Source organism: Brienomyrus brachyistius, chromosome 19 (genome assembly GCF_023856365.1).
Source record: "Brienomyrus brachyistius isolate T26 chromosome 19, BBRACH_0.4, whole genome shotgun sequence".
NCBI lineage: Eukaryota > Metazoa > Chordata > Actinopteri > Osteoglossiformes > Mormyridae > Brienomyrus > Brienomyrus brachyistius.
Genome location: NC_064551.1, coordinates 11,769,135 through 11,794,437, shown reverse-complemented (window position 1 = coordinate 11,794,437; position 25,303 = coordinate 11,769,135). Strand labels below are relative to the sequence as shown.

At 48.5% G+C, this 25,303-nt stretch overlaps 1 protein-coding gene across 2 annotated transcripts in view; it reads right to left on the bottom strand.

Annotated features, from left to right (window-relative positions):
- The window catches only part of LOC125714434 (protein Daple-like), a 40,274-nt gene that overhangs the window by 13,631 nt on the left and 1,340 nt on the right, over positions 1-25,303 (bottom strand). For both annotated transcript variants that reach the window (XM_048985048.1, XM_048985047.1), the window contains exons 2-18: positions 23,910-24,010; positions 21,998-22,106; positions 13,586-13,655; positions 11,716-11,774; positions 10,706-10,789; positions 10,448-10,588; positions 8,692-8,885; positions 6,374-6,455; positions 6,094-6,252; positions 5,268-5,414; positions 5,013-5,157; positions 4,100-4,281; positions 3,802-3,939; positions 2,615-3,643; positions 2,278-2,405; positions 648-789; positions 300-482 (exon numbers count right to left, since the gene is read on the bottom strand). In XM_048985048.1, coding sequence (XP_048841005.1) covers positions 300-482; positions 648-789; positions 2,278-2,405; positions 2,615-3,643; positions 3,802-3,939; positions 4,100-4,281; positions 5,013-5,157; positions 5,268-5,414; positions 6,094-6,252; positions 6,374-6,455; positions 8,692-8,885; positions 10,448-10,588; positions 10,706-10,789; positions 11,716-11,774; positions 13,586-13,655; positions 21,998-22,106; positions 23,910-24,010 — 3,093 coding nt within the window. The remainder of the gene's footprint in view (positions 1-299; positions 483-647; positions 790-2,277; positions 2,406-2,614; positions 3,644-3,801; positions 3,940-4,099; positions 4,282-5,012; positions 5,158-5,267; positions 5,415-6,093; positions 6,253-6,373; positions 6,456-8,691; positions 8,886-10,447; positions 10,589-10,705; positions 10,790-11,715; positions 11,775-13,585; positions 13,656-21,997; positions 22,107-23,909; positions 24,011-25,303) is intronic.

Genomic DNA, 25,303 nt, shown 5'->3' with positions numbered 1-25,303 from the left:
TATATGTCTGCTTTTCCCTCCCAGGGCCCTTAGAGCAGTGTTTCTCAATCTGGTCCTCAGGGATCCACAGTTGGTCCATGTTGCTGCTCCCTCCAAGCTCCATGCCAGAAAGACCACATTTTTGCTCCCAAAAAATGTGGAGCAAAAATATATACTGTCTGGGCTTCCTCAAGGATCAGATTAGTAACTGCTGCCTTAGAGTCATGACCAGACAGGTGGACCTAGGCCACAGTCCAGCCCCCTGGAGCATCTAACCTTAACCCAACCCCCATTGCCCCCTCACCCTTCCCCAGTCTCACATTTTTCTCTACATCGATGAGCCGGTCTTTCAGCTTGAGCAGCTCTGCTGTCGCCTCCCTCTCCTCAGTCTCCCACTTCTCTTTGCTATCCCAGAGGTTCCTGGGCCCTGGGGCCTTGGGCGAGGTGGTATACAGGTGGGCCTCCTCCTGCCTCTGCTTCTGGGCCTCCAGGCTCCTCTTCACCTGTGGGGGTACCAGCTCATCGTAAGCTCTGTGGAATTCCCCAGCAGTGACCTCTGGGTATGAAGCCATGTGCCCCGTGGTCTTGGGGGTCTGTCAGGGCGCGGGCGGGAGGAGAGCACCGGCCACATCTGCTGGCCCAGGTAGGAGGCCAGAGGGAGTGCTTACAGTGGCCAGCTCCGTGCGCAGCTGCAGGTTTAAGTTAGTAGATTCCTGCAGCCTTGACTCCAGGCCCTGGATCTTCTCCTGACGGATCTCCATCGTCATCTTCAGCGTCGAATCAATCTTGGTTTCCAGGATCTTATATTTACTAAAAAATCCCAGTAAACAATGAACATATTAAAATGACGTTCAAAAGCCTCTCTGTACAGACCGATTCACACCCAGCGAGAGAATAGATCAGCTCCTGCAGTCTTAACAGTGGCGTCGAGACCTACAGTACAACCTTCTTTTCTGGCGTAATTTGCCGTACATCACGAGAGAGACTGTAGGGCTCAGGGTTACGGAGGACTTCCTTTCTGAAAAAAGCCTGCATTAGTGATTCTACAGCAGCTGCATGACACAATCCTTGAGTTCACTGCTCAAATTTCAGCCTGAGGAAACCCTGGGTACAGGGTATCATGTACAATGTTGTGTGTATTATATTCAGACAAACTTTCACAGTACATGACAGTGTCTTTCAAGAGTTAATCTGAGGTAATAAAGCTGCGGTCCATATTAGACAAGACCAGCTATTTTAAGCTACTGGGAAAAGCTGACTTTATACGCACTCAGAATGATCTAATGTTTTCTACACTGATTTGTCAGATTCTCTTCCCTAGTTGGGGGTTTTTACTCAGGTCTTTGGTGGACCTCGTACACATGTCGGAAAACCCCACAGACAAATTGTGGCTGGGGGGTGAAACTCCAAGATGGGTGTCTGCAGCAGAGAGCTACAAAAATTCACCATGATCGCCACTTGGAAAGAGGAAGTGATACTATTTAACTGAGAGACAGATGGTCCCTGGAGCTCAGAGCGCAGTCATGAAGCATTCTGAAAAATCCGTTAACCGAAAGGTTAAGTGACTAGTCATTGTTGACACGCCACTGCACAACGATGAAATGTGTCCTCTGCATTTAATCCGTAGAACCCACAGACCGAATCGCCATGTTCCAGAAACATGAACAGGAGTGGCCACATCAACAAAAACAGCAGAAGATGCTATAAATCAAACATCCTCGAAAGCATGAGGGATTCGTTAAAACTACACTGTACAAGGCCTTAAGAGAACAGAATCGACCTGTATTGTTGCTCAAATTAAGTCCAATTGAATCATGGTACTCCACAGGGCCTGCGCAGGAAAGGGCTAGTTTAGCAATCACTGTGTTCCGTTTACTGCAGCTGGCCGCCAGTATACTGTATTATTATTGGCTGTTTGAGATCCGCCTGATGTATCATTTTGGCTACTGAAGGCAGGACACCGTTAGTGCGACAGTGACTGATTAGTGCTGATAATATGTTTTGCTCGTGCTAATGACCATTCACAGTGGATGAGGTCACGTGGAGGAAATATTCACAGCATTGCATGTACGCAACCTACAAAACTTTCTTACTAAAAATACGATCAGCAAAATTATCAATTTTGTTACACACACTTAAAATATCAGTTTTAATAATTCAACCATAATTTTATAACTTTGATTTTCAATTCTGAAAATGATCTCAGATGCAGGGTTATCTGATATCTGATCCTATAATGGTCAGTATTAACTGAAAGCTGCAGTTCCGTCTATGGCCTCCAGGGGCGCTCCTGCTTACATGTCCTCGCAGCTGTGCTCCTCCTGCAGCAGCCTCTCTCGGTTCAGCCCGATCTTCTCCAGCTCCTGGCTGAGTTTCTCCAGCTCATTCCATTGCTGCTGCCCCTTCAACTTCTCATTCACAAGGTCCTACGACACAAGCAGCACTGATTCAGCCCACCTGCTTACGCTTCCCTCTCCCCATAACACGGGGAGAACATGAACCCTGGTCCCAGAGGTGTGAGGCGACAGCACTACCCACTGCACCATGGCATAATTAGCTTACATTTCACCGATAATATTAAAGCTATTAAAGCCTCAAGTCAAAATTTTGGTATAGATCCCACTGCACGCTGTACCTCTCTGAGGGTGGCGAGCGTCCTCCTGTCGATGGTGGCCTGCTTCTGCAGCTCCTTGTTCTCGCTCTCCAGCTCCTTAACCTTGGCCGACGTTTCCCTCAGGTAGTTCAGCTCCTTCTCTCGGAGGCGTCCCTCTTTCTCCAGGCAGGCCGTCCTTAGCATGCCCTCCTCCAGTGCAGTCTCCTTCACCTCCAGCTGCTGCCGCAGCCGCCGCGCCTCCTTCTCCAGCTGCCTCCTCTCCTTGACGGCCTGGCCCAGCTCTTGCTCGAGCACCTGCCCCTCCTGCTCCAGGATCTCCAGGCGCCTCCCTGCTGCCCGCCGCTCCTCCAGCTCCCTCCTCAGCTGCTGGCTATCCTGCTCGAAGTCATGCAGTTCCCGCTCCAGCCCCCGGACCCTCTCCCCACTCTCCTCCAGCGACTGGCGCAGACGCTGATTTTCGGAGTCCAGGTCCTGGTAGCTCAGCTCTAGGCGCTCTGCCTTTTTTCCCAAGCCCCGCAGCTCCTCTACGGAGTGGGCTAGCTCCGCACGTTCACGCTCCAGCTCGGTGTTCTCCCGCTGCAGCTGCGGGAGCTTAGCGGCCACTGGCCTAAGGGCCTCCACCTGCTGCCGCAGCGCAGTGTTCTCCTCTTCTAGGGTCTCCAGCTGCAGAACAGTGTTCTGGGCCGCGTCCTCCAGCTTCTTCAACCGTCTGTTGTCCTGTTCCAGGGCAGAGTTATTCCGCTCCAGTGCTTCTGCATGTTCACGGGCGGCCTGTAGGGCGGCGCTCTGCTTTTGCAGCTGGTCGCAGCTGCGCACCAGACGGGCCACCTCCTCCTCCAGTTGCTCGGCTCGCTGTGCTCGCTCCCGCAGCCGATCCTGCTCTACCTCTAGCTGGGTCAGTTGGGCGCTGGTGGTGGAGATGCTCTGGTGCAGGGCACGGTTCTCCTCTTCCACCTCCCGCACTCGCGCCTCACCCTCCACCTGCGCCCTCTGCCTCAAGGAGGCCACCGTCTGGGCCAGGCGCTCCTTCTCCATCGTCAAGTCGGAGATCTGGGAGGCAGGCATGAAGATGTCACAATCACATTCATCGGCTAAAGACAAACACTCGCGGGTTCTGTGCCCAGCTGATGCCGGATGCTTGAGTGACCCGTGTGAAGCAGACCGGCGGGAAGTCAGCGCTGCCCTTTGCAGACCCCCGTCGGCCATACCTGCCGGCACTTCTCCGTCTGTACCGCCTCCAGCAGACGCTCCAGCTTCCTCTTCCCTTTCAAGAGCTCCTCCCCTAGACTCCCCATGTCCTGGCTGGTCTGTTTCTCCTGCTCCAGGAGCGTCTGCAGCCTCTCCAGCTTCGAGGACACAAACACAGCTCACGCGGTCACTCAGTGGCAGGTTCACATGGCAGATATCCCCCCCCCACCAAATTAGGCTTATCTACTGGCAAGGTAGCTGCTATCGCTATTGAAACGTGGAGCCTGCTTTTGTTTACAAGACCTCCCACCCCAGTACCTTTTTCCCGAGGCCCTGGTTCTCCTTCTCCAGCTCCAAGGCCCTCAGCTGGCTCTCCTGCATGCTTAGGGCAGCTTCCCGCAGCTCCTGGATGGTGCCCTGCAGGCCCTGGTTCTCCTTCTCCAGCTTCAGCAGCTGGCTGGATGCAGACTCGTTCAGCTCCAGCACGAAAGACTTGCATGCTGCCGGCGGAAAGGCGGCGTTGAATATCAGTACCAGTCTGCGCTTAGTCTCTGAACCCATACTGGCTGCTCACTCATCACCACTTGGGCGTTTTGTGTAAAACACTCCTGTGGAGCGATAACAGCAGGTCATTCCTGCTTTGTGCCAGTTTCCGTCTCTCTGCTTAACACTCCAGGTCTTGCTTAGACAGCTGATGAAACCCTGGGCCACTTCAGGAGAAAACGAGCTGAAACCCCGACAGGCGTGGAAACAGACCCTCACCCCAGAGGGAGGTCACATTCCTCACAACCAGTTTCCCCATTTCCTCAAACATTTTTCCACCATGAGCGAAATTATTGCTGGTGATGTTAGACTCAACACCCGGAAAATGCCTATGATGACCAGCGAGGTGCCAAAACAAGAGCTGGTTATGATGGAAATACGTCGGCAATTTCAAGAAGTTTCCAGTGGCCACATACAGCAGCCAACCCTGATTAATGGTTATGTTGCATTTTCTGCTCATGCAGAAGTTTTATTAAGTTCTTGCTTTGTGTGGAAAATGTTGTGCAACTCTTGCTCCAATACTGCCCAGGTATAAGTGTAGACATTCACTGGTCGAGTCCTTGACAGCTGTATGTTGTTTATGTGTCATATCCCTCACTTGTAGATCACTTTGGACTAAAGTGTGTGCTGAATGAAAATGTAACTGCATTGTGTGTCGGTCACAGAGTCTCGGCCAATCAGGGCTCACCTTGACTGCTGTCGCTGTTCTTCATCTGCTGCTCCAGCTCCCAGCCCAGGTGGGCAGACTCATTCATGCTCCGCTTCTGCGAGATCTCCAGCAGCATGTTCTCCTCCACCAGCTCCTCAATGCGCTTCTTATCCATGTCTCTGTCCTGGGAACAGAGAAGGGTCGGCGGTGGTGCAGCAGGGGGAGAAGCTCAGAAGCCATAAGAAGCGTCCAAGGCGCCCGGATTGTGACCGATGCCCCCCCCCCACCCCTCACCATGTCCATGTCGTGCAGCTTGGAGCGCAGCTGCAGGTTCTCCTTCTCCAGCTCGTGTAGTCGGTCGCAGCGGCTCCGTGCCACCATCAGCTGCTCCTCCAGCAAGGCCTTGGTCTCCAGCAGGGTCGCGTTGTCTCCCCGCAGCTCCTGCAGGAGGCTCATGCTGTCAGCACCATGGCAGGCTGCTCCGTTTAAAGCCCCCAGCGATACGCGCTAAGCGCAATAAATAACAGGCAGCACTGCTTTGCCAGCATAGCAAACATCCCGCAGCTGGCAGAGCGATTTCACCACTGGGCTACTGAGCGAAGCCCTTAACCCCCGACTGATCCAGGGACTGGCTGAACCGTGCTGGCTATACAGTGCTTGGGATAAAAATGTCCGCTAAATACATAAAATGTAAAATGGCTAAGAGCTGATGGCTAATAGCATCTTGAGTAGCCTTTGGACTCTCAGGTGTCCAGCAAGAGGCCCCCGTCATGAAATACTGTCCCTTCTGGTCCTTTGTATTGAGCTTAAGATTAAATTGAAAACTTAATTCCTAGTTAAGAGCACCGCATGTAGGCTGCGAGCAGGGATTTGGCAAGGCCAGTACCAACCCTTGGTTTTTTAACTGAGCCCAAGCGGGTCAGGCCTATTTAAAGCACAAACAGCATTTCTGGCCACTATGTCTCGATTTACATGATTATTAGCTCAATAGGGGGCTTAAAACTGCTCAAAACCTGCCCCCACCAGCGCTGAGCACGACCTTAAAACATCCCTCCTGTAGCATCACTCCTGGCTGCCCGAGCGGTTGCCGTAACCCCGCCTCCCGGCCCGCTGCGCCCACCTCCACGCGGGCCCTGTAGAAGTGCACGTCGTTCAGCCTCTCCTTGCAGCGTGCCAGCTCCGCCTCCAGTCGGTCCCCGCGGCCTGCGCGCTCCCGTAGGGCATCCAGCTCGTCCCGGTACGCCCGCGCCGCCCGCGCCTCCGCCAACAGCTGCATACTCTGGGGGGGGAGGTGGAGGGCGGGAGATTGGGACAGCGATTCATGCTCCCCGTGTGTTTCAGGAGTCGGCATGGACGTACCCAGCTTGGACTGTGGAGTCTGGACTTCTTGCTAGACTTACCTCCTGCTTCAGCCCCTTCATCTCAGCTTCCAGCCTCTCCACCTCGTTCTTGGCGTCGACCAGCTGCTCAGTCTTTTCCTCACTGTGGCAGAGATATCACACCTCTTCAGGACAGGGAGAGACCCGGCGGCATCCCGGATAAACATACAGCCTCTCATTTGCATAAATCTAATGCCAGAGAAAGTCCAGTCCTGGCTTAACGCAGTGGGCCACCCCACAAACACGACCCTCTCCTGCCATTCATCTCTAAGGTAGCACTGTGGCACTAGGGTCAAAAAACATTGCACACCCCCTTCCTGCCTGCTGCCATAGGACACCACAGCGCCTCCTGCTGACATGGCTGGGGGTGGGAAGTGGCACAACACGCCAGAAAATCATCCTGTCTACATGTAGTAAAAGTTCGATGCTCTCTGTTCTTTAACTGCACATACCACAAATTTATTAATATCTTGAACTATTTAGTTCATTGATATTCCAATATTCTATTTTACAGGATATTTGTGCATTTTAAATTTGTTTGCACTATATTTACACCCTGCTGTATGTACAAGAATTTCACCCCGGGATGAATAAATGCCTCGTTTCCACTGATTCAGTGCCAGAGCCCGAACCGCACTCTTCCCAAACTGGAACTTGTAGTGGAAACGTGCGTAACTAAACAAAAAACCGGCCCTGGGCTCTAGCACAGCACCACAGAAAAGCCGGTACCAAAAGTGGACGGACTACCGAGTCCAAACCTTCCGCATACCTGACAAATTCAATCCATAACCGACACAGTTTAGTCTAATATCACTTGAAACAACTTGCCAGCTTATTAGCGGAATAACGTTACGTCATTTATGATTCTGTGAAAAATGAAAGATTTATTATTAAATCTGGCCAGCAAATCAATAATAAACTTTGCAGGCTGAATAAATTAAATACTCTGGCGATCAAGTGGCGAAAAGATCATGAGGCAGATGGTAAAATTCAAGTTTTAGCAGACTGTCATTACACCATCCTTAAAAGGACAGCGGTTAAACAATGAACGGGAATAAAGTCAGTCACACAGATGGGGGAGCCTTTAAGTAGGCAAAAGTGGATACGGGCAATAGAGACAGAGCACAGTGAGTTATACTCAGAAAACTTGTTTTTGGTTCGGCAGCTTATAAAAACTGAAATGGATCAAAATAAATCCATGTGAACCTTTACTTTACTCTCAGTTTCTGTTACTGGTGGAAATGTCGGCGGGTTCTCAAAAGACACCAAGTAAGAACCAGTACCGGCTTCGTGTTGGTGGAAGCTAGGCATAAATACAGTGGTGCCTGCGGTTCAGGAACACAATCCGTTCCAGGAAAGTGGTCGTGAACCAATTTCTATGCGAACCAAGGCAATTTCTCCCATAAGAAAGCATTGAAATTCGATTAATTCGTTCAGAAGCCTACCAAATAATATTTTTTGTTAATTAATTTTCAGATTTTTATAGTAAAAACTTCAAAAGAAAAGCACAATATAGTATGACGACGGGTGGACTGAGGCATCGCGGGAGCAGAGAGAGACATGGAGACTTGCTTGCCGAGGAAATCACGCTCTTTAACAGTCATTAAACCCCTTGTGTTGTTCATATTGTTGTTAATGTTAATGGTTGCATTCCCCTATTGTCACACATGTGTTTACCCATGTCTTGTGTGTACCCGGTCCGATCCTCATGTGTATTTAGCATGTGTCAATCTTCCACCGTGTGCATCTTGCAGTTCGGCGTCTGACAGCCTCGTGTTTCCTGTCTGTATTTGGGTTCGGTGCTCATTGGTTGCCTGTCGTGGTCCTTCTATTTACAACTGCATGCTGGGACATGCATCTCGCCGGTGCTACACTAGTATAAAAAAAGGAATCTGCTCGAGGAATCTGTTCGTCAACCAAATTTTGTGCGCGAACCAATGCATTTTCTCCATGAAATTTTTGGTCGTGACCCAAATTGTTCGTAGACCGCAATGTTCGTGGACCGCAGGCACCACTGTACACAGACATGAAATGTTTCAGTTTGGCCACAGAGAGCAACAGGAAAACAGAACCGGTGGCAGCACAGGTGAATGTGCGGCTGATGATGGTAGTATCCCCCCCAAGCCCCGGCGCAGACCACACAGATGTAGTGTGTGCAGGACACGATCTTGCCAGAGTTAGCATATCGCAAGAAGCGACAAAAGAGGGGAACAGGAAGACAATGTGCTCTGGGCGGAGTGAGCGCATCTCCTGGTGAGGCCCTAACCAGAAAGACAAGCACACTTCCTGCCAGGGTGCAGACATCCTGTCCCCAGGGACACTCAGGCTCAGTCACTCACAGCTCCTGGCGCCAACGCCGTAGTCTGGCCTTGCAGTCTGCTAGCTCCACGGCCAGGTGCTGCCGGTCCTCCCGGCAGAGAAGCGTGACGGGGCCCTCCAGGGGGGGACACGCTGGCGCACGCGTCACTGGAGGGGGGCTGGAGGGCTGCTGTAACAGCAGGTAGTCCCGCTCCTGAATCAGCTCCACAATCACCTGAGCATGTGCAGAAAACATGGAAAAAAAAACCTGAAGCTGATGTAGGAATATCTGACTAGTGCCCAGAGGGGCAACAGAGGTTATCAGAGTAACTTTTACCAGCTTCACTTCAGTCACTGGGTGTCAGCCTTCCTTTCAGAAAGAGTGTCTGACTGAACCAGAGCTGCAGGTTCGCATCCAGACACTCTCCACTCATGAGTCCTTCAGCGAGACACTAAACCTCTCCTTGATCCCAGTCAACTAATCAATGTCTAATACCTCCATCATCAGTTGGTAGATAACAGGCATGACTTTGAGCCAAATGAAAAGAAACAGCACCGCCCAATTTGTAGGCATTCTGAAAGTGTTTTTCTTTGATTTTGTGGCAGAAAACTGGTGTATAATGTCCTCAAAACCCAAACTAGCACTGACTCAGCGACCAGTCTTTGAGTCGTTGCCGTCTTCAGCTCACTTCTGCCTCTTTAAGGGAGAAAAAGACATCTCTCCTTCAGGGTTAGTTATTGGAAATTTTAAGAACAATCTGAACGCAACATAAACGTCAGGGAATGCTGTCTGAAGTCCGTTCTGCAACAGTCTCTAGCTGCTGCGTCAGTGACTTTTTGTCCTTTGCACTACACTGGAACGGATTTAGCTCAGCCATCAGAAGCTTATCTAGGTCTTCAAGGTATGTGGCGGTAAGAACATCAACCTTTATACAAACCATAATATCAGATGAGTCAAATAAAACGGAATAAAGACCGTGTATGTCTCTGCATACATTTGTCCATGCACTAAGGCAGGAGAGAAGCTGATCGACGATGACATTAACATCTCAACTTGGAGCTGCAGCCTGCCACTCAATATTACTGCATTATCAGCAGATTCATCAGCAAAATGCCTTTTGCTGAAGATCATGTCGATACGAATGCATAACACCCCTGACATCGAGAGAATATTTACGTCTCGTCAAACCAGTCACGCAATGTCTGAATATACAAATACAGCCCCTGCATTAGAATAACTGCCATTTGTAAATCCATGTCACTTTTTTGCAAATGACCACTTGTGGCTTTACACCTGTGCGGCCCCTTATCCCATAAAACAGCCAACATTGCATTCTCCGATTGTCCAAGCTAGCAACACATTAATGTACGCCACACAACGTCATGTCAGAAAGAAGTTGATTGATGGCTCACAAAAATTCAGAAATGCAGGCTTAAGGGGGGAAGGGGGTGGCGTTGTTCTGCTTGGTGCCCCCCAAGGACATAGTGCTCCCCCTGACACATGCCCAAATGCCCATATGCCTAATCCAGCTCAGCAAATATCCACATTAGTAGTGTGTGGCTCAGCGAGTTGGGTTTTTGGCAAGAACATAGTGGGATTGGACCCTAAGAATAATAGTAAGTGCCATTCCCTTCAGGGATGCTGACTGACCCCTCGGCTCCCTTCTGACCCTAAGCTCTGCATTAATATGTTACGATGAACACAAGTGTCTCTTAAATAAATGTGGTTTTCCTTAACCCGACCCCCTCAGCCAACCTCATTGGCTGTAGGATGCACTGCACTGCCCCCCCGGGTACCTCTGCAGAGCTGTCCCGCTCGTCGATGAGCTTGCGCAGGTGAAAGGCCATGATCCGCGACAGCGAGTCCAGTTCCTCGGGCGGCAGCTCGGCCAGCTCGAGCCACTGGAGATCCAAGACGTTCTCCTGGTTGTGTGTCACCTGGGGACAGATGGCATGAGATGGGACTGAGGCCTAATCTCAGATATTCGCTGACCAGAGCCCATTAGCAAATATGGATAATTAACAGACAGAGCAGTCCGTCCAACACCCATATACCTCTTGAATGTGTGAGACAATGGCTGCCTGCGTCTCAATGTCCAGAAGCTTGATCTTCTCAATGAACTCTTCCTTCCGTTCACACTTTGTTGTGAGATTGGAGCATATGATGAAATAAAAAAAAATATATAAATAAAACTACAAGTTAGCAGGAGTGCAGAGTGATGAATGCAGGTCAAGGGGGTGGGGGTTGAGGCTCGGTGTGAAGCTCCGAAAGCCATGACAGTCGTTATGGAGATGATGGTGTGGGAACCGCCACTTGTTTGCATCACCACAAGAATTCAACGATCCGTTTGTGCCCTGGAGGCTAAACCACAAGAGTCCTGCTCTCACACCAAATTTTATAGGTTTTACGCGTCCCTGAGAACTGGAAAAACTCGTCCATTCAAGGCGCAGCTAAAGGAAATCCGTGATGCCAGGAAGCCTGGATATGAACTGAATGCGTGAGGATGAACAGAAAAACATCTCAGTCAATAACGCAACTTAGGAGGAGGAAATTCGGAAACACTTTACTCGAGGAGGCACAAACAATAATGTACCGTTCTTACTTATGCATAAAATCAGCCTAATTTACATACTTCTCATGTTCGTTCACTACAAAGGAATCGCAATATCTATTATTTCAAGCATCTACTATATTCGCTATTGTATCTCTTAAATCAGCAAACCTTTGTGAACTACTGTTGGAATAACTGAAGAAACAAATAATGAATAAGAAGTGAAATACTGTTGTCATGTTTGTTCATCATTAATAAATCGTTAAGCATCTTTAATGTCAAGTAGCTGCTGTATTTGTACATAATTTGTACTTCAGTAGTAATTCAGTAATTAACTATTAAGTATTTGTGCCCCATCAATTAAATGGTGACTAGAAATTTCACAACATTAGATTTTTACACTTTTGGCTGTTTAGCTCACACTTTTATCCAGCTGCATCTGGAAGCACCATTTCATTCCAGAAAATGTCATCTGCTGGAATCTCTGAGTAATTAGTGAGAAGGTCCAAGTACCTGCACAGCACAGCCCAGAATAAGGAGCAGAAGCCTCTTCATCTCCTCCATGGCCTTCTCTGTGTGATACAAGACCACAGAAACCACCATTTAAAAGGAGAGTGATTGGGAAACTGCAAATAAATGGCTGAAATGTGTAATATCTGGGCCCAGTGCCCACATTTTGGACAGATAGATGAATCGTAGAGGGGGGCATGCAGGTTCTTCAGAACTGTTAGCATAATCCTATCATCACCTGTCTGCTCACTGATTAAATCAACCGTGCAACAATGTTATTGGATAAAAATCGGGGAGTCGCCCAGAACACTAATCCCCCATCAGAAGGGCATCAGGGTCCCTAGACCCCTGTCCCACAGAGCGGAGCGTTGCGGAGCCAGCCAACCAGCAGCGCCACAAAGAGGAGCTTTTATCGTCTCCATCTTTGGCAGCCTGCGGGACGGAGACGGCTCAGCCAAGTCCGTTCCCCCCAGTTTCGCAAGGCTGGCTGTCTCCCCACCCGCTTCTGTGAAGGACGCCACATCCCACAACTATGCTTATTGACTGGTACCACAGACGAATGTGTCCCAAGTGTAATTACAAAGACCGGTCTGCTTTTCACTGGATGCCACAGACAAGCCATTCCAACTGCTGCTTTGTCTGGGATGCCAGTTATGTCAAGAGCTGAGAGCTGCCTGCACACAAAGACCCTCCCCCAGCCATTGTTAGACTGCTATTGTTTGAGTGCCATTGTAAAAACTGGTCAGTGCCCACTTCCAGTCTCAAATCATCCAGAAAACCAACAACAGGGGGACACAGGCAGGGTGAATCACACAAAAGCTCGTCCCCGACTGGCAAAACTAACAGCCAGAGCAAAAATGAAACGTCATCCAACAAAATAAGTAAGATGCAAATACATATTGGATTTCACAGAGAGACCAATAATCGTAACACTTAGTGACTAATTGAGCTGTCGAAGGACATCAGAGGAGAATTACTTCAAATCATTTGGTTGAACAGCTTGGTCCAAGTGTTAAATTACAACCATGACTTTTGGTGACTTGAACACTACACTAGCATCTCTCTCTCTTAGGCTGATCCATTGCGGCGATTTCTGCCTACAGGCAATTTTACTTTTGCCTCATGTTCTAAGTAAGGAGCAGATCCATACCAGGAAATACAAATTGAGTCAAATAGGGTTTGTTGTCCGTATGCAGGTATACAGTGGTGAGAAATAGTGAGGACTGTCACATGCAAAACATGTCTATATGCAAAACACAGGACAGAAAACAGGGGGCTGGACACAAGGGTTTATATACATAGTGCAATGTGTATTTATGTAGATATGAAGTAATACAAGGTGCACAATGGGACTGTAAGAGATCCTTGAATCTGAGAGAGATCCTTGAATCTGAGAGAGATCCTTGAATCTGAGGTCTCTACCATCCTGACGAACCAGACAGCAGAGAGTTAGCATTGCCGGTTGATGCTGCTTTCCTGCGTTTCCACATTCCCAATGTCATGAAAGATGGCTGTACTATGGGACTTCATGTGCCTGCTCTCACTTTGTTTCGGTGGTCACTACTCCCTCCCCAAAACATCTCAAACATATCGCTGCTTAAAATTCCCCCAAGCGCCCCCTAGCCTTAAACAACCAAACACACCTGTGCTTGAAGATTTATGCTGAAGTACTACTGGGGGCTTGGAGGCACCACACTTCAAATGCACCAGTGACGGTATAAACAGACACAGGCCCATGTTCTTCTGACCTTTCGGTCTGCTCAGTAGACGGACCCGTTTCAACAAGTCAAGCCTTATAGCTCCAGCGCAGAACCTACAGGAATTCTGGTACCAAGGTCAGTGTGCCTCCTGCAGGTGAGGACAAGCTGCCTACCTGACAGGGGGTCCTTGCCGATGGCCAGCACGTTGGGCAGGTTCATGACAATCAGCTGCTGAAGACACTCCTGAAACAGAAGAGACTGGGCTACAGCATCGGCAGAGAACTGGTACGAGTGGAGGACTGACTTTTCGGGGATCAATGAAAACCCACAGGGCCTATTTTGTCCTCACCTTGACATCTACAGGCTTGCTCCAAACATCTCATTGTACATTATATTTGTGCAGTAACAATAGTAAAGCTTTCTTATCTTGCATTGGGGGTGTAAGAAATGTCCTGTGGCACCTACAATGCGGGTGTTCACTGCCCTATGGGACCCGCCTTGCCTCTCGCACACACACAGCACTTCATGTAGCCTCCTGATCCAGGCTATTCAAGAGTTCAAGGTACCTCAAACTCACGTAAACAGAAACTTGCTATAACATTCAGTCCCCACACAACAATTACATCATTGCACAACTTCCAAGAAATAACTGCCATAACAAAGACCATGTTAATGGCTTCTTACAAAAACAAACAAATGCTTCTTTAAAAGCTGACATGTCAAGCAGGAAAGTTAAATGATGTTATTTTTGGACTGCATCAACCATCCTGTCTCCCCAGATAGTCTGGAATCTGCCCAAACCCAATTCAACCATGAAAATAATTAGAGCAGTACATTAAAACCATAAGAAAAGTATTGGGGAGTCCACAACACAGACACAAACAAACACACGTGTGCACGCACCAGCCATCTGCTAGATGAGTCAACCCACTGTCCCCCCCCCCCAATCCCCAACAAACAGCTTAATGTAGTGGGGGGATTAATCGAGCCTGCTAATCCCTAAAAAGGTGGACACACCCAAGCATCACTACAGAAAGCCCGTGGGGGGGGGGGCTCACTTGACAGCTGTATGACAAAGCAACAGAACAAAGCACCCCCTCCCCCCTCCTCTCCACAGTAGCACCCACAATCCCATCCTCCTCTGCAGCCTGTGGTCCAAAATGATTTGACTAGCCCACTGAGAGGCTGGGGAGGGGGTGGGGCAAGCTCCCCTGGAAGACAAAGGGAGGCAGATGGTGAGGAACATGTAAGGAATGTATCGTCTGGCAGGAATGCACACACATTCTGTCTCATATCTGCAGCCCAACCTCCAAACACACCCCCCCCAACACCACCACCAACGAAACTTCCTTTGGGCCAGGATGCAAACGGTGACCTCCACACACTTCCAGCTCAGGTTACGCATGGGTCATTCGCCCACGCGCGACCATCTCAGATGTAAATCATTTTGAGGCATTTTGTTTGTCCCTGGGTTAATGTGAAAAATCCAAGTTTTTATAGTTTAGGATTTTCACTGGCTTAAAACTGAATGAGAGTTTCCATTTGTTCGCAAAAATGCTTAGTCGGCCATTTCCAGATGCCTGCATCTTTGCGACGGTAACACCTAGGCACCAGAAAAAGAAGGCTATACAAATCTTTGTCCTAATTCCAAATATGTATCCAATGGAAAATCTCATTAAAATTTCAAGCCAGTGTAAACCCTTAAGTATATGAGCTACGTCAGAGAAAATTTGGATTTTCCATGTAGCCTCAGGGGCAAACAAAATGCCACAAAATGGTTCAATTCTGAGATGGTCAAGCGTAGACTATTTGTTCAGTTGAGCCAAAATGACCCCTATCCACCAATTCATTTGAACCTTTGGTAAGCACAGATGGACATCTGCAGCGTGCGATCCCCTTGGGAATCCTCAAGCGAGGGACAGTAGCGTGATATCAGGGCCGTTGCTGGAGAGGAGGACAGTGTGCGGCTTATGACGCGCGGCCTGAGATTGGAAGGTTATCGGGTTGAATCCTGGCGCTGTTGTTGGATCAATAACCCCCGATTGCTCCAGGGACTCTGCATGCCGGCTGATGCTGCGCTCAAACCCTGTCACTCTCACCTGTATGCATCTCAAAGGAGAGCAAGTTGGGAAATGAAAAGACACATTCCAATGTGCCTGAACTCATACGTGTACAAATGGCAAATTAAAACTTCATTCAAAAATAATGGGCTGCTTGGTGTAACCCAGTAAAAGAAACAGCTCCCAGTTTCCAAAAGCTGCAGTCCTGTTCGTTTCAGAAACGCATTTAAATTGGATAACAGCTGAAACACTAGACGCACAGACTTAGACCTAAATTCTAAATGGCCGTTTTAAAAGGGGAGGGTTGAAAGACTGGAGTAGGCATGTCACAGGCCTTCTGAGAACCGTGCACCCTGGGTGTCATTATAAATAACAGAGAATACAGACCACAGGAGCTAGACAGACCAGAACACAGCCATCCTGGACAAAAAGAACTTTATCAACTTGGTTGCCAAAACCTACACATGACGAGCCATTGGAAAAATTTAAGACTATAGACACTAATGGATTAATCATACGCTACATGAACAGGCCACAGGCCTTAATGTTTAGTTACTCAGGCTCGTCGTGGTTTGACCTACTTAAGATGGCCGTCGCAATTTCGGTGAGTCCTCTTGGAAAATGAAAGGGTATAAAACTGATAGTAAGGTGGACAGCTAAGGATTCATGATAATGCCAGTCACAGGTACATGAGGGACAAAAACCAAGGGAGGCAGCAAATGAGAGGGACCTACAGGATTAAACAGGAAACACAGAACAGTTTTAGGAGTATGTGTGGAACGTTCCATCACAGGGTTGGCTGGGGGGGGGGGGGGGGGGGGCACACGGGTTGATTATTCACACTACAGTTGAGTAAGGGGACCGAAAAACACCTGGAGGGATGTGCTTTATTTATTTAACCAGCAATGCTAACTGTAAGAACTGGACAGTTAAGGAACTCAGCGTTAACGAAACAGTGGAAGAGTAAGTCGATCACATGGCCGACCAGCACAGTTCTGTGCGATTGAAAGGTTGAGTGCAAACTGTCTCCCCAGCCCCAGGATGTGACTGGTATGTCTTTCTGCACCTCTGCACTGATCGTGATTACAGCCTCACTGCCCACTGCATGTTTACCTGCTAGTACTATTACCCTGCTGGGAGATTCGTGCTGCAAACATCACTGTAAAGTTTCTGAATTCCCACACGGCGTCTTGCTGCTCCCCGCACTCCCCTGACGCACGAGTGAGCAGAGTGACCGCTAGCCGACCCCCCCCCCCCCCCCCATGGGGTTTCTGTCCAATCACATTTGTTATTCCAGGCATACAACCGAAACAACGGGCATGAGGTTAAGCAGGTCAGGCAGGCGTGAAATATGGATGCCATGCAGTGATGCAAATTATTACAGGAAGCAAAATTAACAGGACTATACCATATCTCCTAACATACATTACACCATGCACTGGGGGGGGGGGGATCTATGATCTAATGACAGCGCCCAAAGCATGAGTAGGGGCACTTCAGTAAAAGCCATCCCTTCGCAGGAACACATGGCCACACGGTGCTAATCGGCTTCCTGTTTGTCACAGAGACACCAAGAAATCTGTTCTGGCTATGAATCATACCTGACGCGGCCGAAAACAGGCCCGGAAAAAAGGAGCCTTCCTGTCGATCTGCAGATGATACTCGCACTTCTGTTGAATTTAAAGCAGACGCTTGCTGCAGTTTAACTCAACGTGACAGTCATGATTGGCAGGCAGTTAAACTGATACCCAGAAGCTCAAGACGGGGGGAGGGCAGGGGGAATGGCCCTCTCCCCATATTTAGTGAGCAATCAGTAAGGTTACAATAAGCCAGAAAAAAAAAACACCGGGAGGAAACCCTCACCCTTCTAGGCACAGAACAAATGGGGCTATGATGCCCCAGTAAAACACTGCCAGTGACTATTCAGCTGCAAGGGGCCAAATGCAGTGGGGGCCTCATGGGGGGTGACGAGGAGACACGGGGATGATCTACAGCTCTATGAACGCCAGCATTCGTGCCCCCACACGAAAAGGGGGGCCTGTCATTATTTGAATCCCGTAAGTCCTGCCCCGTTTTCAAATGTTTCAGATCACTTTGCGTACAGCATAATGCTTCTGCTGGATGGTCATGGGCTGCTTGCCCACTGGAATCATAAATAAAACAGCCCCCCAACAAAGGAAGAACAGCGAGGGCAAAGGGGCCATCTCCACATTGCACAAAGGCAGCCCAGGAAGCGGGCCGGCCCCCAGAAAATGCCACCCGCATGCCGAGCGGATCGGTGACGCTGGTGGACCCGGGGCCCATTTACTCCCGGGAAGACTGACCGACGCCGGCCTGGTTACCATGGCGACAGCTGGGGGTAAATGAGCCAATAAGACTCGGAGCAAAGTTCTGCTGGTGCGCCAGCGGGAAGTATGCATGGGGGGTCACACGCTCTCCGCAGCCTGATCCAGAAGCAAAAGACACAGTGTGGCATTTTCTGAGCAGGAAGCCACAGTTTGCGGGCACACAGTGCTGCCCAGACTCCCGGGACAGGGGATGGCAGAGCGGGAAAGTGGAAGACAGGAAAACGCCTGGGGAACCGGTCCTTTGAGAGGGAGGCCGGCAAACAAACAGGCGCTGTGAATTAGAGCAGTAGTGATGGAAACTGTATGCAAACACAGCAGCACAAAGGCCCAGGAACACATACGGTTACTTACTCACCAAAACACACCCATCTAGAGTAACCAGAAGGAGCCTGCAGCCACACAGCACATGGAAGCTATTTGTAGTATTACCACATTATTATAATAAACTGCACCATGACAGACTGAACAGTGCGGCTCGAGAAACCACATTTGACCCGTTTTGCTTAACTGGCCTCTGTTGTCTCGGCTTTATCTATATCAAGGACTTTAAAGGGTCTGTAAAGGTAATTCTTACACCAGAACCGTGATCTTCATACTCAATTTATACTCAACTGGCCCCAAACCAGCAAATTTACAAAGATGATATGTTCATGGCGGCCTGCTGAGTGGGATGCGGGCCAGACTGCAGGCCTGCCGAGGGGAGTGCGACTCCAGCCTTTTACCCACCAGAACGACGGGGTCCTGGTACGGCAGTTGTTGAAACAATGATGCAGGGGTCAGAAGCCCCCTCCCCAGCAGTGTGCCGTGAGCTAGATGCCGGCTCACGCTGCATTCTGGAGGCACACACACACACACACACACACACACACACACGATAGAATTATGCATCTGCTCTTTAGATATGGTTATAAAAAGCCATAAGCATCATTACCAGGTACAAACAAATGAGTGACCTGAGCCCCGATAAAGAGCTTAAACAGTGTTTAAGACCAATTAGATAACATTCAGAGAAAATACGATAATTTAAAAGGAAACAAACATTCCTCAATCATGATAAGTGTCATCAGGTACAGCTACATCATAGCATCTCTGTGGTGAAACGGCCAACCGGAAACCGCCAACCAGCACCAGTGCATTTCCTCTCAGCGCATGGCGCGTCTTAGGAATGCGCAGGCGAGTGCCCAACGGCATGAAGAAGGAGGGGATGGCATTGCAACGCGCAGCAAGATGCAACCAAAAGGCACGGACAAGCCCCCCGAAACATGCGCTGGCGGAAAGGAAAGATCGTCTTATCCAGAGACAGGCACCAGACAGGCGACAAAACCATGACTGGTTTCTACTCTCGCTCAGAATGAGGTTAGCTGACCTCGAGAGCAAAGGTACATGCACTAGAAGCACAGGGCCAAGTTGAACGACATGCTTCGGAAGGTGAATGATACAGAGTCACGGCGGAGGGGGCGGGGGGTGGCAGACAGCTGCTCGCTGTGGCACGGGGGCGAGACCCAGATTAACCTCTCAGGAGGAAACGAGTCAAACACCCCCCCCCCCCAGCAGCTGCAGCACCAACCCTGAAACGGACACCAGGACTCAGGCCTCACATCACACTGTGAATATAAGGAGCCAAATGCGAGGCTCAAGCTTAGAGAAAGACTTTGGTACTGAAAGATCATTCTGTAGAAGTTTGCGTAAGTAAGGGAGGGTTAACCCATTCATCGAAATGGAGGGAAATTAGAAACACACACACACACACACACACACACACACACACTCTTGGGATGGGCAACAAGGACCAGACTAAAAACTGAGCCAAACACGGAGAACTTGGGCTGCTTCAGACCACTAGCATCAAAGCCGTGAAGGGACATGAAGGTCCGAGAGGATGACGTGGTACCTGCTTCACTGAACCAGTGGAACCAGTGAGGAAGAGGCGTGTTGGTGAACAAGAACACAGAGCCATGGTATTTACGCACAAGAACGCATGTACACCTTACCAGTGCAGCACCCGTTGACCTTTCATCCTCCTCACACCCTCGACACTGAGAATAGCACTCAGTCATTTAGCCCTACCTACATCTGGGCCATTTCCACCTGCCTCATGCTCAGGCAGCGTACAGCTCTCTGAAGATGGTTACCCTGCACCCAACTTCCCATGTGAACGATAACTCAATTGCTGGCTGCACAACACCACGTCCTCCACAACCATTACCCAGATACCATGTTATCCAGGTTCATAGCCACCTTCAGCTGGCGATGAAAACCAAAGAGAAGAGTCTATGCAGGCCTATCTTGCGTTAAAGTGAAAGTGAGAACCAGGGTATTTTAAAATACAACGAAGTAGCTATTTAGGCTCTCATGACAGTCTACACGTCTACATGGAGAATTAAGCACATGCTACAGATGATAGTAACCCCAGTCTGTCAGTGGCCCAGTGGGCTGCACTGTCACCTCATACCTCCAAGACTGGCACTTCTATCCAGGCCCTGCTGTGCGTGTGGAGGCCACATGTTCTCACACTTTCCTCCAGACTTTCAGTTTAAGGATATGCGGTTCAGTGATGTGAGTGTGCGTGTGAGTGCCCTGCAATGCACTGGCATCTCACCCAGGAAGTTCCCCTGCCTTCTGCCATGTGTTCTTTGCCACAGACAGCTAGCCCCCCCCCACCCCACCAGTCTGTCCCTGCTGAATGAGCCTCAGATTGCCACTGGAAGCCCTCCAGCGTGCTGCTGTGGACCAGACCGCACCGTTTATCAGATTACAACCTCCGCTCCACCGGCTAGCCAAGTGCTATATCCAGGGGGCATAGGGGCCCAAGGATTGATTTACAGCTGCAAAAAAGCATATCTGTTTCAAATCAGATACACACTGACCCCAAACACCCCAGATCCTGTACTGTCACAGTACATCGAATAACAGGGTCAACAGTGATTATTTTCTTAAAGATAGAGAGGTATTACTCTTGCACAACTATATTGCTTTCTGTCAAAGAAAAAAAAAATATTACCATTTGCGACAACTTGCCTAAACACCAAAAAAAGCACTAATACAGTCAATCCTGAATATCTGCAATATAAGTCAACAAGCACCTATGCAGTAGTGATGACACTGGGATAATGACGATATCTACTGAAAGACTTTTAATTTGAAGGATAAAAACAGATTCAGCAAGATCTTTTACTGGGGCTGTGGACCACAACACCACCACCCGTCTCCATCCTCCATACCCTGTCAGTCTCTGCAGAGTGGCTGGAATGCTATTGATCATGGCCCCAAGTTGATGAAATGAGTAACAATCTTTGAAATCAGACGCTTTGCCTTATGACATGAATGACATTACTTAAATCAGCGATGAAACGCTCAAGATTTGTGCTCATCATCCAACGAAGCAAACTACAAAAGACGCCGTCCACATGGCGAAATCAAGGCAGACAGTGAGGAGCATGCATGAACACTACCCAGAACCTGTGACCTTTGACCTGGAAGGATTCCATGCACACAGCTAAGAGCCAAAGGGAGCTGTTGGCAAACATGGAGGGAGTTCATATTCCCTGCACAGCTGCACCACTATCACTCCCAGAAGTTCCAAAACACAAAGAGCCCCACATTAGCTGAACACTTTCATTAAACACACAGTAGTTCAGCAATGATGACTCTCCCGAAACCAAACCATGGGCTCCCAGTCAAGCCCTCCGCTGCTTTACATTCCAAATAAGTGCATTCCTGCCTCACCTAGAGGGAACCACTACAAGGATGAGAACAGAAGACCGAGCAGAGACCCAAACAACCCAGGGGCAGTGAAACCAGAGAAAGATCGGCACTCGGTTATTGTGCAATTCCAAAGAGAAGTTAACCCCTTCTTGGGGTCCCTCCAGAACTGACGCTGTTCACTGCACAGCTGCTGTCTATAGCTCTGAAACATCAGGAGCACTGAATGATTCCGAATGCTTGTCCATTTATAGAACAACTGTACCACTGTATGAAAGCAACAGCACATTCAATTTATACCAGAACTACTGTTTCTCTGTGCCAACCTTTGTGCAAATGTCCACTTACACACAACCACAAAATCTAAATGTCAAACAAGGTCATCTTCTTGTAATATACTCCTTTGGTAATACACAGCTTTGTGCCGCAGACTATTCTGGGCGTCAGCAGACAGGAAGAGGTTAGGAGGGCCTACCTGGTAGTAGGTCTTGATGTGCCTGACAACAACATTGAGGTTCTGCACTCGCAGGTTGACATCGTTGTTGACATGCTTGTTCACCCTCTGGTTTGTGGGGCTCGGATCGCTGAAGAACAGGGAAAAAACACACACACAAGGGTGGAATATTTATTTCTAGAGTTTTCCAGATTCAGAGGTTCACTCTGGAGGAACGCATTACTTGTCAGGAAAAAACTTTGGACTTCCAAACCACGTAGCTCTTCCAGGTGTCACGTTATGACTAGATTCAGAAAATATATATTAACAGAAACCTGGGAAGCAGAAAACCCCTTCAGTCACAGGTGAATGACTAAGAAGATGAAGGACTGGACTCTGCAGCCAGTGGTTCATGCACAACACTTGGCACAAAGAGAGGGTGACTGGACCATCAGGGCCTGGAGAAGGGATAGGAAAGCAGTGTTTCCCCTAGGTTTACAGCTTGGGGGCAGACGAACACCGACAGGATTCATGGTGTTCATGTGTTTCTTTTAACGACAACAGTCAATATAACAACTGAACTAAACATCAGAACATTTCTTTCTATGACAATTATCCACAAAGTGTGCAGCGTTTGTCACTGCAGTGTATCTTTCAGGACTTCTGGAAGATCATTTCTAGAGCCTCTTGATATGGGAAGTCAGAATTGTCTGGCCCATTTGATATCTGCATGCAGGCTACAAGACGGTTTCCTTGCAGCCTATTGCGGATGTTTGTCTTGACCTGCAAATACATTTAAAAAAACGCAGATATTTTTGTCTGCTTTTCAGGTGGTTGATGCGACATATTTTCCCCCACGCGCTCTCTCTCTGTCCGCTGGTGGGTGCCCCTAATATAATGGAAGGGAAAACACTGTAAAAGGGTGTGTGAAGATGCCCTGTTTTCTTCGCTTCCAAAGTAGTAACGTGTCACTCACTCAAGCAAAGTACCACAGGTCAAATCCAGGTTCCCAGCTTTGAGATTCCATCTCAGCAGATGGTGATGAAGACCAATGTACATCATGAAACGACCTCAGACACCCAAAGTGGTCTTCTCCGCGGCCAACGCCACCCTCTCTGTCAGCAGGGTGTAGTCCCAGGCCATCTCCCCCGGAATGTGGTACCGTTTGCTTAGCACAGCTTATTAATCACTCAGGGCCATTTGAGCACGAAGCTGCCATCAGCGGCAGCTCCATTTCCCCTTTTCTGTTACATAAAGCACAGCCTGCATGTCCGAGGAGATTCTGCATCAGGTCACCTCAGGCTCACCACACCAGACCACTGCAGGAACATCCAAATTTTGCTAGAGTATTAAACCTATTAAGCACCTTGCACCTTCAATGATAATAAAACATAGAAACCTGGAAAACACTCACTCCTACATACAAGAAGAACAATGACCAACCATAAAATCCCCTCTGTGAAGAGGCACATGACCACACCAGGAGTAGAGAAGCAGGAAGTAATGAAGTAGCATCAGCAAGAAACAACATAACGCAGAAGCTGCTAGAATGTTACCTCTATTCCTGACTCCAACCAATCACACTGAGCCACCTCAACACAGACCAATTCACACAACAGACAGCATATACTGATCACACAGTGATTTTGGACATACCAAGAGTACTGAAGGATTAATATTACAAACATAAAAGTAACACTAAGTTGGATGACTTTTACCGGTTCTTTATGCCCAGGCACTTCCAATAAAAACTTCACACCTGACGTTGCCATATGCTTATAAGTTGTGTGGTTTTGTCTCTGGCATCGAACAATGGTGGGATTTCACATCTTGCATTATGTACTACGTTCACACAAAATACGACGCCACTTGAGCTGTTTTGCCCCCTCCAGAGGTTCCACTAATCAAAATTTAGTCACATGTGTTGGTCTGATATTAGCTGGTGGGAACTTACATGTGAGTCATGATCTTATGCAGGAAAACCCCATCCACCAGTTCCATGAACAAGGAGAGGTTATCTTCGGAGTTGCTGGTAAGAGGTCCAAACGTTTTGACCTAAGGAGATGAAGTGAGATCAGACAGTTTAACGTGGGGGGGGGGGGTGATTACATAAACAAACTAATGTGTCTTCAAGCCATACCCAAAGTCCTATAATTATCTTAAAAAAGAAAGTATGACTTGTCATACAACTCATTATGGACAAGTTATTTTAATAAAGTTCAGGCTTTGTCACAAAAAACACCCCTTAGAACCTCCTTAAGTCATTACATGACTGAAAACTGTGCATTGCAAAAAATAACACAGTTCCACAAAGATATCAGGGCCAGCAAACGTATATATAATCACAGATATTCCCTTTTTTGGAATTACAGCTTTGATGGGGGGGGGTATCAGATTTCTTGCTTGGAAAGGGGGTTAGACAATCAGCCCGGAGCTGCTCACAACATGCCAACATTCCTCTGCGTCCAGGCACAGCCAGCATAGCAACACACCAACAGTGCTGACGCACAGCCAGAGTGTTCGGCTAGAGCGTCTCAATGGAGGCCCAGCCGCCTGCCACTAACTGAAAGGTAATCACTAAAGATCTAGGGGTGGCCTTGCGCTTCATTAGTGGATTCAAGTGCCCAGAGTCCACATAAGTGGCTGGACCACAAGAGGACAAGCATGCGCCTGAGCATCTCAAAACCATCTCAGCACTTTATAATTTATGGCTCCATGTTGCCTTCCTGGCATTTTTCATTCTGTTTACTTTTGCTTCCAGTGGGTTTTCCCAATTCCTCCGACATCAGCGCAAATTGTTTCACTCAAAAAAACAAAACAAAAAATATTCGCACAAAAAAAATCAGCTTCCTTCAGCTCCCTTTTCTATAGGTTTATTCAGGATTTTCTAAAAATGATAGTGACTTTATAGAGTGATAAAAATGAATATAATAGTGCACAAGTCGATGTCTTGTATTTTATGAAGCCCATCATGGAAAAAAGGTCTATATGGAGAACAGCCGTCTATTCCAGGTTTTATTAGCAGGGCGGCGCGGCTGTATTTTTCTTTAAACAAGAGCCGACCTTCGCTGGAAAGTCCAAAAAACACCCGCAGCTGCAGGCAGATGTAATTCTGCACAGTTATCAGACTGAAAGCGCTCTTCCTGCTCCACCGTGTGCTCCTTTCAGCAGCTCAGTCCGCAGGTATCGCCGCCGAGAACCTAAAGATGGAGCAGGGCGATGCTCAGCCCCGCCATCGGGGGGAGGTTTACCTGGTTGGATTATTATTTTAATCCATTTAAGATCTTGGTTTTATTTTTTCTTTCCTTTATACTTAATGACTCCTGTTAGCAGTATTAGAGTTAGGCA